At 43.8% G+C, this 12,583-nt stretch overlaps 1 protein-coding gene and 1 long non-coding RNA gene across 3 annotated transcripts in view; one reads left to right on the forward strand and one right to left on the reverse strand.

Moving 5' to 3' along the window:
• Window positions 1-8,020, forward strand: part of LOC129715511 (uncharacterized) — a 40,866-nt gene extending 32,846 nt beyond the window's left edge. Inside the window, exons 2-3 of the long non-coding RNA XR_008726510.1 lie at window positions 4,020-4,101; window positions 5,612-8,020. This is a non-coding gene — a long non-coding RNA (uncharacterized LOC129715511). The remainder of the gene's footprint in view (window positions 1-4,019; window positions 4,102-5,611) is intronic.
• The window catches only part of ahnak (AHNAK nucleoprotein), a 35,890-nt gene extending 23,650 nt beyond the window's left edge, over window positions 1-12,240 (reverse strand). For both annotated transcript variants that reach the window (XM_055665382.1, XM_055665381.1), the window contains exons 1-4: window positions 12,061-12,240; window positions 5,581-5,687; window positions 2,767-2,920; window positions 691-881 (exon numbers count right to left, since the gene is read on the reverse strand). In XM_055665382.1, coding sequence (XP_055521357.1) covers window positions 691-881; window positions 2,767-2,920 — 345 coding nt within the window. In that variant the 5' untranslated portion in view covers window positions 5,581-5,687; window positions 12,061-12,240. The remainder of the gene's footprint in view (window positions 1-690; window positions 882-2,766; window positions 2,921-5,580; window positions 5,688-12,060) is intronic.
• Window positions 12,241-12,583: the final 343 nt, after the last annotated feature.

The following is a 12,583-nucleotide window of genomic DNA, read 5'->3' on the forward strand; positions in this document are numbered from 1 at the left end:
ATTGAAAACTGTCCCTAGGATAATGTTAGTGTGCGGTAATCGCTGGTTGGCGCTGACACAGTGGGCCGAACGGCCTGTTTCCCGCTGTGTCTCTAAACTAAACTAAATTCTAGGACAATGCTGTAAATACCTAGCAGATTAGTCGACATTTGGGAAGAGAGACTAAGTAGCATTTTAGGTCAATCATTCTCCAAAAATGCTGCCTAACCTGATAAGTGGTTACATTTGCAGTTTTTGCTATCCAAGTGTGGATGCCATCGTAGCCAAGCCCAATCAAGTTGACATGCAACGTTGCGCATTTCACATAGCAATATGAACAGTGGCCATTTTTGCCTTCTGCAATGCAAACTGCTGAGGTTTGGGAATATTTCAGATTCATTGTACTTTGAAGCATTTCTGCAACAGGAAGTTAGCATCAGCCAGTAATATAGAAACATAGAAAATAGGTGCAGGCCCTTCGAGCCAGCACCGCCATTCATTGTGATCATGGCTGATCGTCCCCTATCAATAACCCGTGCCTGCCTTCTCCCCATATCCCTTGACTCCACTAGCCCCTAGAGCTCTATCTCACTCTCTCTTAAATCCACTCCACTGCCCTCTGTGGCAGGGAATTCCACAAATTCACAATTGCAAACCATAAAGCAAAAGTTGCCATTTACATGACTTTACTTAATCCTGCACAACACATACCAATACAGCTTCTGGACTCGTGGCCCCAAATCGATCCGGGTCCCAGGAGTAATTTCCCCCGGGAGAAAGCCTTTCTCCTTTCCGATGTAACTTCAGTCCCACTGTGTGTCGATCCACTGTCTGTAGAATTTTCTGTGCTTCATCATACCCCATTTCATCAAAGTAAATAGTTGCACTTACGATTTGGTCACCTAGGCGTAGGGGAGCAAGAAATTATATTTTATATACTTATACTTATCAAGTGAAATTTAAGAGCTATAAGATTCTAAAGTATACGTTACAGAACTAAAGGCCAATGATTGGTAATTTGACAGTGCAATGGGAGCCAAAGTGTATGGATGATGGACAGGAAAGATCTCTACTTGTAAAGATATGCAAGGGCATCAAACTATTCACAATAAACAACTTAGATGATGACATAGATACAAATCCACATTTTAAAGGCAGGAATATTGCAACCTGTACAGATGGATGTGTTAAATTACAAAAAGAGATTTAAAAAAAGGAGCAAAGAGCTTAATAGAATGCAGATGTTTATATAGGGTTGGATACCTGGAGTACTAAACACACTATCTAGTGGTGTTTAAGAAGGAACTGCAGATGCTGGAAAATCGAAGGTGCACAAAAATGCTGTTGAAACTCAGCGGGTGCAGCAGCATCTATGGAGCGAAGGAAATAGGCAACGTTTCGGCCCGAAACGTTGCCTATTTCCTTCGCTCTGTAGATGCTGCTGCACCCGCTGAGTTTCTCCAGCATTTTTGTGTACACTATCTAGTAGTCTCTGGGGATGGCACCTCAAAATTACCTTGAGGTGATTTAAAACAAAATGAAATGTGGAAGCTGATTACAAGGTAATATATTGTGTATATGACCAAGGATTAATTTTTAATACAGTAAAGAAAATTAGGCTTGTAAAATGAAGGTGCCGCAATGTGTTTATTGTCCTTTGTTTGTGAGCATAGCTTATTGTTAACTAATTATTACAAATAATATGAAGACCAATGTACAAAGCATAGTGATATCTATGAGCCAGACCTTATGCCTGACTAACATATTTCATAATTTCTTAAAACATTAGGTCAACTTTGTTTGTTCTCATATTACATGAACTTATTATTTAATAGAATCTCCAGATTGATAAGAGGCAATGATGCTGGATTAAAATAATGCACTATGTGTAGTGGCCATTTGGCCTGTTTTGCATGTCATTGAGGATGGCATGTGCCTTTAAATTTTAGACTGCCCGTTATATTGTGGGTGGGATTTATGACGTGTTTGGAGCTTAGATGCTTGCGCAGAAGCTTAGTTTTTAGATTAGTTTGGAGAGCCGATGGGGAAGGTTAATCCTTCTACCATGTGAGATCATGCGGGCCATGCAGGGTCGATGTGAGATCATGCGGATCTTGCCAGTGTCACGGAGACACAAGGAGTTTTCTAATGTCTAAAGTAATAAGCTGGAGTTCGAAGAAGATTGTATCAACGAGTTGGAAGAAATTTGGATGTATCTTGTTTAAGAAGGAACTGCAGATGCTTGAAAATTGAAGGTACACAAAAATGCTGGAGAAACTCAGCTGGTGCAGCAGCGAAGGAAATAGGCAACGTTTCGGGCCGAAACCCTTCTTCAGACTGATAGATGCTGCTGCACCCGCTGAGTTTCTCCAGCATTTTTGTGTACTTTGGATGTATCTTACTGTTTTCTATCAACAATAAAGCATTTATTAATCAAAAGACTGTGTTTTTAAGCCATATCTGAGAAGAAGCTCTGAAGGTCTCTGTGAGTGAGCTTGCATGCGTTTAGAAGACCATTCTCATCCAAATAGCGGCTAGGGTGGTAATTAACCTGAAAGATATGAAAATCTGCTGCTACACTATGTAAAATGAAATGATAGTTCTGTTCTTATAAACCAATCATCACCGATTTGCAGTCATCATAACTACTGAGAAAAAGAGTCAAGATTGCAGAGGTTTGAGATGCAAGGGGAAATGGGTGACCTGAAGCAAATTAGCCGAAGGCTAATCATTTGCACGTACAGCAAGTAATTAGGAAAACTAGCAGTTGAGGAGCGGAAACCATACCTTCTTTCATTACTCCACTCTTTCCTACTGGGGAGTTTTCAACCACGTCCTTGATGAAGATGCCATCATCACTGCCACTTATAGTAAACCCATGTGCAGCAGCCCCCGCCCAGCTAGGGAGCAACACATCAAGGTCATCCTCTTTCTTGGCCATCTACAGAAACAAGAGGGTACAAGGTAATAGTCAAATACTAATTCACTGTGCAGAGATTTATTGTTTGGCACTAGATCTGTACAAGAGGACTGCTGGTTAGTATTGCCCTTGTTACATGGTTTACTACATGAAGGACATTATTGCCATAGAGGGAGTGCAGAGACGGTTCACCAGACTGATTCCTGGGATGTCAGGACTGTCTTATGAAGAAAGACTGGATAGACTTGGTTTATACTCTCTAGAATTTAGGAGATTGAGAGGGGATCTTATAGAAACTTACAAAATTCTTAAGGGGTTGGACAGGCTAGATGCAGGAAGATTGTTCCCGATGTTAGGGAAGTCCAGGACAAGGGGTCACAGCTTAAGGATAAGGGGGAAATCCTTTAAAACTGAGATGAGAAGAACTTTTTTCACACAGAGAGTGGTGAATCTCTGGAACTCTCTGCCACAGAGGGTAGTTGAGGCCAGTTCATTGGCTATATTTAAGAGGGAGTTAGATGTGGCCCTTGTGGCTAAGGGGACCAGGGGGTATGGAGAGAAGGCAGGTAGGGGATACGGAGTTGGATGATCAGCCATGATCATATTGAATGGCGGTGCAGGCTCGGAGGGCCGAATGGCCTACTCCTGCACCTAATTTCTATGTTTCTATGTTTACTGTTCCAACAAAGAAAAGTAGCAAGTGATACATTTTGATTGGAAAAATGAGAAGGAAGACAAGTTAAACCATACACTTCTAAAGAAAGCACAAGACCAAAAAGACCTGGGATTGTGTACGTAATAGTTGCCAGAGCGTTTAATGAAGTATATAGAGGATCTCAGATTTATAAACAGAAGCACTGAGAGATAGTTAAACAATAATTAAACTTCAGCTTAAAGTCTGGCCAAGGAATTCCAGCGGTGTACCAGATGAGCACTGTAACAGGGAGCCAATGATCACTGGCTCACTTGATGTACATTTTCTAATTATCATGATCATATTGTATGGCGGTGCTGGCTCGAAAAACATCTATTTTCCATGGAAAAATGGTGTCGCCTGAAATCTGTTTTCAGCGCAGGGTCAGTATACCTATTAACGATGTACCTGATTGAACCTCTGCAGTGACAGAAGGACAAGTGTCGTGATGGATGAAAAGCAATATGGATTCTGAAGTTCGGTGGAGGAGAGGAGCCTCAAATGTTGGGTAAGGTGTAAGAGTGTACTATCTGTTCTTGGGGCCCTGTTGTTCATTTGTCATCTTATCAAAGTGTACAAAATCATGAGAGGAATAGATTGGGTAAATGCACAGTCTCTTGCCCAGAGTAGAGGAATCAAGAACTAGTTAAAAGTGAGATAAAACTAGTTAAAAAAGATTTAATAGGAACCCAAGGGGTAACTTATTTTACATAAAGGGTGGTGGGTGTATGGAACGAGCTGCCAGAGGAGATAGTTGAAGCAGGTACTATCGCACTTAAAAACATTTAGATAGGTACATGGATAGGACAGGTTTAGAGGGATATGGGCCAAACGAGGGCAGGTGGGACTAGTGTGGATGGGACATGTTGATTGGTGTAGCAAGTTGAGTCAGAGGGCGTGTCTCCACGCTGTACGACTCTATCTGCCCATTCAGGCTTCTTCTTGATCTGGCTAGGCTGGATGGAATAGTTTTGGAATGGAGTCAGCAAGATTAGTACATGGATGTTTGGGCCATAAATGGAGTTGATGGTGCTGAAGATCCTGCACACATTATGGTTATGATGATGTTGCTGGTCCTCCTGCAATCCTGCAACACATCTCCTGTTACTTCAGATTATGGGCGTTCTGTTGGATATTGGCCTTCAGATATCTCTACAACTGTTGCGTTTCAGGTGTGACATGTTGGAATGTTTGGACTGCAGTAATATAAAATCATGAGGGGAATAGATTGGGTAGATGCATAGAGTCTCTTGCCCAGAATAGGCGAATCGAGGACCAGAGGACATAGGTTTAAGGTGAAGGGGAAAAGATTTAATAGGAATCTGAGGGGTAACGTTTTCACACAAAGCACGGTGGGTGTATGGAACGAGCTGCCAGAGGAGGTAGTTGAGGCTGGGACTATCCCAATGTTTTAGAAACAGTTAGACAGGTACATGGATACGATGGGTTTGGAGGGATGTGGGGCAAACGTCGGGAGGTGGGACTAGTGTAGCTGGGACATGTTGGCCAGTATGAGCTAGTTTGTCGGATGGGCCTGTTTCCACGTTGTCTGGATCTTCTGGTCATACTCAACAAATGTACCTGGTATTTCCCAGTAGAGAACTCAAGAGTCTCTTTGGGGATGTTATATATGGGGGACCTCAGGGCAGTCGGATGGTGTTGGCATTCTGATGCTCCATTTGGTTGAAAGCTATCAGATTGACTTTGAGAAACTATCTGACATAAGTTTCCTTTGGAAGATCCTCGAGCAGATTAATAATCCTTTATAATTAATCTCCTATATTAATGAAAGCTTTTTTCCTTGCTTTGTAAGATTTTGTGTTATAACTTATAAAGCACGTACGTAGCATGTAATGATGTTACTTTTGTTAAGTTGTCTAAAGCTATGCATCACATATCGAAATGACATATACAACTATTTTAAACAAATTCATCTCAACATTACTACATCTGTGAGGTCAAAAGCAGACATGCTGGAAGGACATACGTTTGTGCAATTTCTTTGTCTCTTTAAACAGGAAACAAAATCGCTGCCACTTCTTTGGCTGGTAATGGGTCTTTTACTTCACTTGTGCTTGCTTCAGGCTCACGGCACTGGAAGAGAAGAGGAACAGAAGTCAAACTCAAAGTTCAAAATCTGGGATGTTTATTCCACTGTTGGTGCAATAGAACAAGAAAAAAATACCAGAACACATCGGGACTGTCTTATCAACCCAACTTTTTCGGGGAAGGGAACCTGCCATCAATGCCCCTGTCCCACTTAGGAAACCTGAACGGAAACCTCTGGAGACTTTGCACCCCACACAAGGTTTCCGTGCGGTTCCCGGAGGTTCCCAGAGGTTTTTGTCAGTCTCCCTACCTGCTTCCACTACCTGCAACCTCCGGCAACCACCTGCAACCTCCGGGAACCGCACGGAAACCTTGCGTGGGGTGTAAAGAGTTTTCCTAAGTGGGACAGGGGCATAACTTGGCCTGACGTACACATGTATCAGTCTCATTTTCATGGTGCTTTTTGTGGTGGCCCACTTGCTAGGAAACACTATCATTCATTTGTAGACTATAAATTGTGTATCGAATTCTCTGCTGGAGTAGAAACAGTGCCTCCACCACATCACCCCACTTCACCTTTTTGATTTTGAATCAAATGAGCCAAGAATTCAGGGAAAATCCCAATATTACATAATCAAGGACGAGTCGCACACACTGCCCACTCCCTCTTCTCCCCTCTCCCATCAGGCAAAAGGTATAGAAGTGTGAAAATGTACACCTCCAGAATTATGGGGTTTCTTCTCAGCTGTTATCAGGCAACTGAATCAACCCACCACAATCAGAGAGCAATTCTGAACTATCTACCTCTCTGGTGACCCTCGGATCATCCTTGATCGGACTTTGCTGGCTTTACTAAACGTTATTCCCTTATCATCCCTTATCTACAAACTGTAAATGGATCGATTGTAATCATGTATTGTCTTTCTGCTGGCCGGATAGCATGCAACAAAAGCTTTTCACTGTACCTTGGTACACGTGACAATAAACTAAGCTGATTCAATGAATTCAGTGCTTAGGCTCTCATTAGTCTAGGGAAGGTCGAATAATGATCTGAACAATATTTTTACAGAGCCGTAGAGAGATGCAATTTGGAAACTGGCCTTTTGGCCAACTGAATCCTTACCGACCATCAAACACCACTTTTCATACACTAATCGAACCATAACCCTGTTCTGGCCTCCCTCCACTGGCTCCCAGTGCACTTTCGAGTTCATTTTAAGATACTGTTATTTGTTTTTAAATCTCTGAATGGGCTCGCCCCGCCTTACCTCTCTGAGCTGCTCCACCCATACACTCCTGCCCGGTCCCTCAGGTCAGCTGGTCAGCTGCTCCTGGAGGTACCGAGGTCCAGTTGGAGGCTCAGAGGGGATAGAGCCTTCTCTGTTGCTGCTCCGGCATTCTGGAACACCCTGCCGTTGCACATCAGACAGGCCCCCTCACTGTCCATCTTCAAATCCAGTGTTAAAACACATTTGTACTCCCTGGCTTTTGACCGTGCCTGAGTCTTTGCTTCTGTTTTTGGTGTTTTTGATGTTTCTTTATTTTACATGTCTTTTCCTACTATTTCTTTTGATTGTTATTTTTGGTGTGTATTTACTTTTTTTTTGTCAACGATTAGTGATGTACAGCACTTTGTTGCAACTATGTTTGTTTTTAAAGTGCTCTATAAATAAAATTATTATTATTATTATTATTATTCTACCAATATTCCCATCATTTCACAGCCTCCAACATTCTACCACTCACCTACGCACCATTGCCAAATAACCTGCCAATCTATACATTTTAGGATATGGGGGGAAGCCAGAGCAAACCCATGTGATGAAGGGACACAACGTCATTGATCAGGCTTGAAAGCACCATTGGTAGCTGGAACCGTGAGACAAGATCTACTAATAGCAACAATGTGCTGGCTGTTTCTACCAGTATGATCATCAGCGAAGGACAGGGCAAGGCTCAGCCTCAACTGTCACCGTGTTTACTTGTCCGCTCGCTGCCACTCAAGAGACTCTTAAAAGCCCAGGTTCATAGAACAAGATGTCCAAGAAATAATTTACCAACAGAAAACAGAACCGTTGGGAGATGTTCATATTGGGAAGAGGGAAATAACATTCCAAATTAATTTTACGGAACTACTCGATTTGCAAATCATCATCGTCGTCGAAAAGATCAATGCCTCTGTACGACAGTGATCGCAACTTCTACTGAAGTGTGGTTGGCCATTGGCTTGTTAGAAACTCATCCACCCTTTGACAGGTCTGGTTTTTGTTCCTGCTGGGGGGCCACAGCCCCCTCCTCACCTGGCAAACCAGGTGGGGGAGACGGTTTGGTCGACGACTATCCGACCATGGAGCGGGTAGCACGAGATTATATGGTACCCGTGGCAGGGGGGGGGGGGAACTCCCCCCGACCTGACCATTTCTGTACCAAAACTCTTGCAAATTTACTGCTTCTAATGCTTTAAGTGAAAATGTTCTCCCAGGATTGGAATTCTCACACCTTGTATTAAGCTTCAAAAGGGATTCAAGACCAGAACAATTCACTTTGAAGACAATTAATTTTTGCATCGGTTGTGTTCTAAGCCATAAAAGATTTGTGTTTTGACAGCTGTGAGGGAATTATAGCTTTCAAAGGGTTGAAAGCAGTTGCAACGTGATTATCTAGTGACTTTTCCCTGATACGCAGCAAACTGGGGCCAGTCTCGTATTACTGCCCATATTAAGCTCTGATGTGACAAAATGTTTTGATCTGATTAAAACATCTCCAGTGATAAGAAGAAAAGGAATAATTTATTAACAACCTGTCAGACATGATTTCGCAATTGGAGGGAAGGGTTTCGGCCCGAAACGTTGCCTATTTCCTTCGCTCCATATATGCTGCCGCACCCGCTGAGTTTGTCCAGTACTTTTGTCTACCTGTCAGACAAGACTCTGGTTTCATTTAAAGTTTGCCTCACTTTCCTGTTCAATGCATAACGTTCACCCCGATCTTAATATAGAATAGTGCAGCACAGGAACTGGTCTTTCTACCCACAATGTTTATGCCTAATGCCCCTGTCCCACTTAGGAAACCTGAACGGAAACCTCTGGAGACTTTGCGCCCCACCCAAGGTTTCCGTGCGGTTCCCGGAGCTTTTCGTCAGTCTCCCTACCTGCTTCCACTACCTGCAACCACCTGCAACCTCCGGCAACCACCTGCAACCTCCGGGAACCGCACGGAAACCTTGGGTGGGGCGCAAAGTCTCCACAGGTTTCCGTTCAGGTTGCCTAAGTGGGACAGGGGCATTTACATGATGCCGAGCTGAACTGATCTCGCCTGTCCGCACATGATCCAGTACCTCTCCATTCCTTGCATTTGCATGTGTCTATCCAAACGCCTCTTAAACGCCACTATAGTAACTGGCAACCTTATCCAGTCAGCTTAGTGACCCGTTTGAAAACCATCCCCTGTGAGGATCAGTCTTTTCGGGAGGAGGAATTCTTATGCTTAGTGCCAACATTGTTCATTCAAGATCTGAAACACAACCTCTGTGCATCCATTGTCACGCAAGTTTATTTTCAAGCTTACTGGCAGCAGTGTGGAAAGCTGTTGTTGCCTGAAAAAAGAAACATGAAATCATCCGCACCAGGCTTTGCTCCCTCGTGCACGACTCATATAGACCACATTCGGCCCTTCGAGCCTGCACCGTCACTTAATATGATCATGGCTGATCATCCAACTCAGTATCCCGTACCTGCCTTCTCTCCATACCCTCTGATCCCCTTGGCCACAAGGGCCACATCTAACTCCCTCTTAAATATAGCCAATGAACTGTGTGGCCTCGACTACCCTCTGTGGCAGAGAGTTCCAGAGATTCACCACTCTCTGTGCGAAAAAAGTTCTCCTCATCTCGGTTTTAAAGGATTTCCCCCTTATCCTTAAGCTGTGACCCCTTGTCCTGGACTTCCCCAACATCGGGAACAATCTTCCTGCATCTAGCCTGTCCAACCCCTATTTTCTACTTATAATTTTACAAATAAGGGAGGCCACCTAAAACCTAGCTGACACTGTTTGCTTTTTTTAAAAATCACCCTTGGCTGAGCAAAAGCACAGTCATTGGTGAGTCAGAAAATATGGGATTCAAATCCCATTCCAGAGACTCAAACCCATTTCCTATGTTGACTTTGCAGCAACATACTGAGGAAGTCATTTTTCATTAAACTGTTGAGAACAAACAAAAGATCACATTGCATCCAACATTTTAAATTTATGGGTTGTTAAGAGCCAAGACGACGTGACAAAACCCTACATAACATAAACTATTTATTACGTTTGTTTGTTCAGCCTTGACAAAGACTTCAAGAATCAAGAGTGTTTTATTGCCATATGTCCTGAAACGGAACAATGAAATTCTTAATTTCAACATCATGACAGATACGTAAACATAGTACTCTCTAAGCACTCTGTAATTAACCAGAAAAATGTTTAAAACACACACGCAATAATAGTGCAAAGACAAAAACAATACCCTATGCTTAAGAAAGAACTGCAGATGCTGGAAAAATCGAAGGTGGACAAAAGTGCTAGAGAAACTCAGCGGGTGAGGCAGCATCTATGGAGCGAAGGAATAGAATTGAATTGAATTGAATTGAATTTCCTTTATTGTCATTCAGACCTTACGGTCTGAACGAAATTTCGTGCCTGCAGTCATACATACAATGATACAATAATAACAACAATAAACACAAATTAACTTCCACCACAGTGAGTCCTCCAAACACCTCCTCACTGTGGTGGAGGCAAAAATCTTAGGGCTGCAGTCTCTTCCCTCTTCTCCCTCTGCGCTGAGGCAATTCCCCACCGGGCGATGGTACAAACAGTCCCTCAGCTCACCAAACCCCGCGAACGAGCCGGGTCAAACTCTGCGGCCCGGGGTGGTCGAAGCCGCTGCACCTCCAGTCCAGCCCACGCAGCCGCCGGCCCACGGCTGAACCCAGCAAGCAATATCATCAAAGACACCACCCACCCAGCACACAAACTGTTCACCCTCCTACCTTCCGGTAAGCGCTACCGCAGCATGCGGAGCAAAACCACCAGATTCAAAAACAGCTTTTACCCTCAGGCCATCAGACTACTCAACACACCATGAACAGTACCCAAACAAAGACAACAAACTGTGAAAATAACTTTGGCTCAATGTCTCCAGTACGAAATTTGCACTTTTTCTATATCGCCCCTTTCATTGTTGCACCCTGTTTAAAATACTTCAAAGTTTTTGCTATATTTTGGCATACTGTGAATATTTTAATATTTTAAATAATGTATGTCTATTGTCTATTTTTATTGGTATGTTGTCTGTCTGTGTTTTTAATATTACTTGCACATTTGGAGTATGGGGAAACGTAATTTCAATCCTCTGTGTAACTACTGTTGCTAATTGAATTGACAATAAAGCTACTTTGAACTTGAACTTGGAACTTTGAACTAAGTGATGTTTTGGATCCGAAACGTTACCCATTCCTTCGCTCCATAGATGCTGCCTCACCCGCTGAGATTCTCCGACATTTTTGGCTACCCTCAAGTCTATGTAGTTCGGAGCTGCAGTGTTTAATAGCCGGATGGTTGCAGAGCAGAAGCTGCTCCTGAACCTGGATATTACAGTTTTAAAACTCCTTTAGCCTTCTTCCCAATGGCAGGAGTGAAATGAGAGTGTGGCCAGGTTGGTGTGTCTCTGATGATGCTGGCTGCCTTTTTGAGGTAGCAACTCCTGTAGATCCCTTTGATGGTGGGGAGGTCGGTACCTGTGATGGACTGGGGCAGTGCTCACCACTTTCTGGAATCCTCATTCATGGACATTCGAATTGCAGAACCAGGCCGTAATGCAACCAATCAACATGTTCTCTATTGTACACCTGTAAAGGTGCAAGAGAGGGTACACATAAAAGCTGGAGAAACTCAGCGGGTGCAGCAGCATCTATGGAGCGAAGGAAATAGGCAACGTTTCGGGCCGAAACCCTTCTTCAGACTGATCGGGGGCGGGGGGGGGGGGGGCGGGGGACAAGAAAGGAAAAAGGAGGAGCAGCCCGAAGGCGGGGGGATGGGAGGAGACAGCAGGGGGACTGAGGAAGGGGAGGAGACAGCAAGGACTAACAAAATTGGGAGAATTCGATGTTCATGCCCCCAGGATGCAGACTCGCCAAACGGAATATGAGGTGCTGAAGAAGGGTTTCGGCTGAAGAAGGGTTTCGGCCCGATACGTTGCCTATTTCCTTCGCTCCATAGATGCTGCTGCACCCGCTGAGTTTCTCCAGCTTTTTTGTGTACCTTCGATTCTCCAGCATCTGCAGTTCCTTCTTAAACAAGGTGCAAGAGAGTGTTCGTTGACATACCGAATCTCCTCAAATTTCTAAAGAAGTAGAAGAAGCCTTGATCAGCTTACTTTATGATTGCATCAATGAGCTGGGTCGAGAACAGATCTTCAATCCAGGATCTTGGGAGTTCTTTGACTCTCACCACCACCGTCCCATCGATGAAGATAGATTTATGGATCCTCGACCCTTCCTCTTCCAAATCAGTTCCTTGGTTTCACCGCCGTTGAGAGCAAGGCTATTGTCCAGGCGCCATTTGGTCAGCCGATCGATCTCCCTTTTATACTCTGACTCATCACCATCTGTAATTCGTTCAACAACAGGGGCGGCGTCGGTGAATTTGAAGATGGAGTTGAAATTGTGTCCGGCTACACATTCATGAGTATACATTGAGTATAGTGAGAACGCAGTGTTGAGTTGCTGATGGTTATAGAGGATGAGAGAGTGGTGAATCTCTGGAACTCTCTGCCACAGAGGGTAGTTGAGGCCAGTTCATTGGCTACATTTAAGAGGGAGTTAGATGTGGCCCTTGTGGCTAAGGGGATCAGAGGGTATGGAGAGAAGGCAGGTACGGGATACTGAGTTGGATGATCA

This window comes from Leucoraja erinacea, unplaced genomic scaffold, assembly GCF_028641065.1.
Source record: "Leucoraja erinacea ecotype New England unplaced genomic scaffold, Leri_hhj_1 Leri_120S, whole genome shotgun sequence".
Taxonomy (NCBI): domain Eukaryota; kingdom Metazoa; phylum Chordata; class Chondrichthyes; order Rajiformes; family Rajidae; genus Leucoraja; species Leucoraja erinaceus.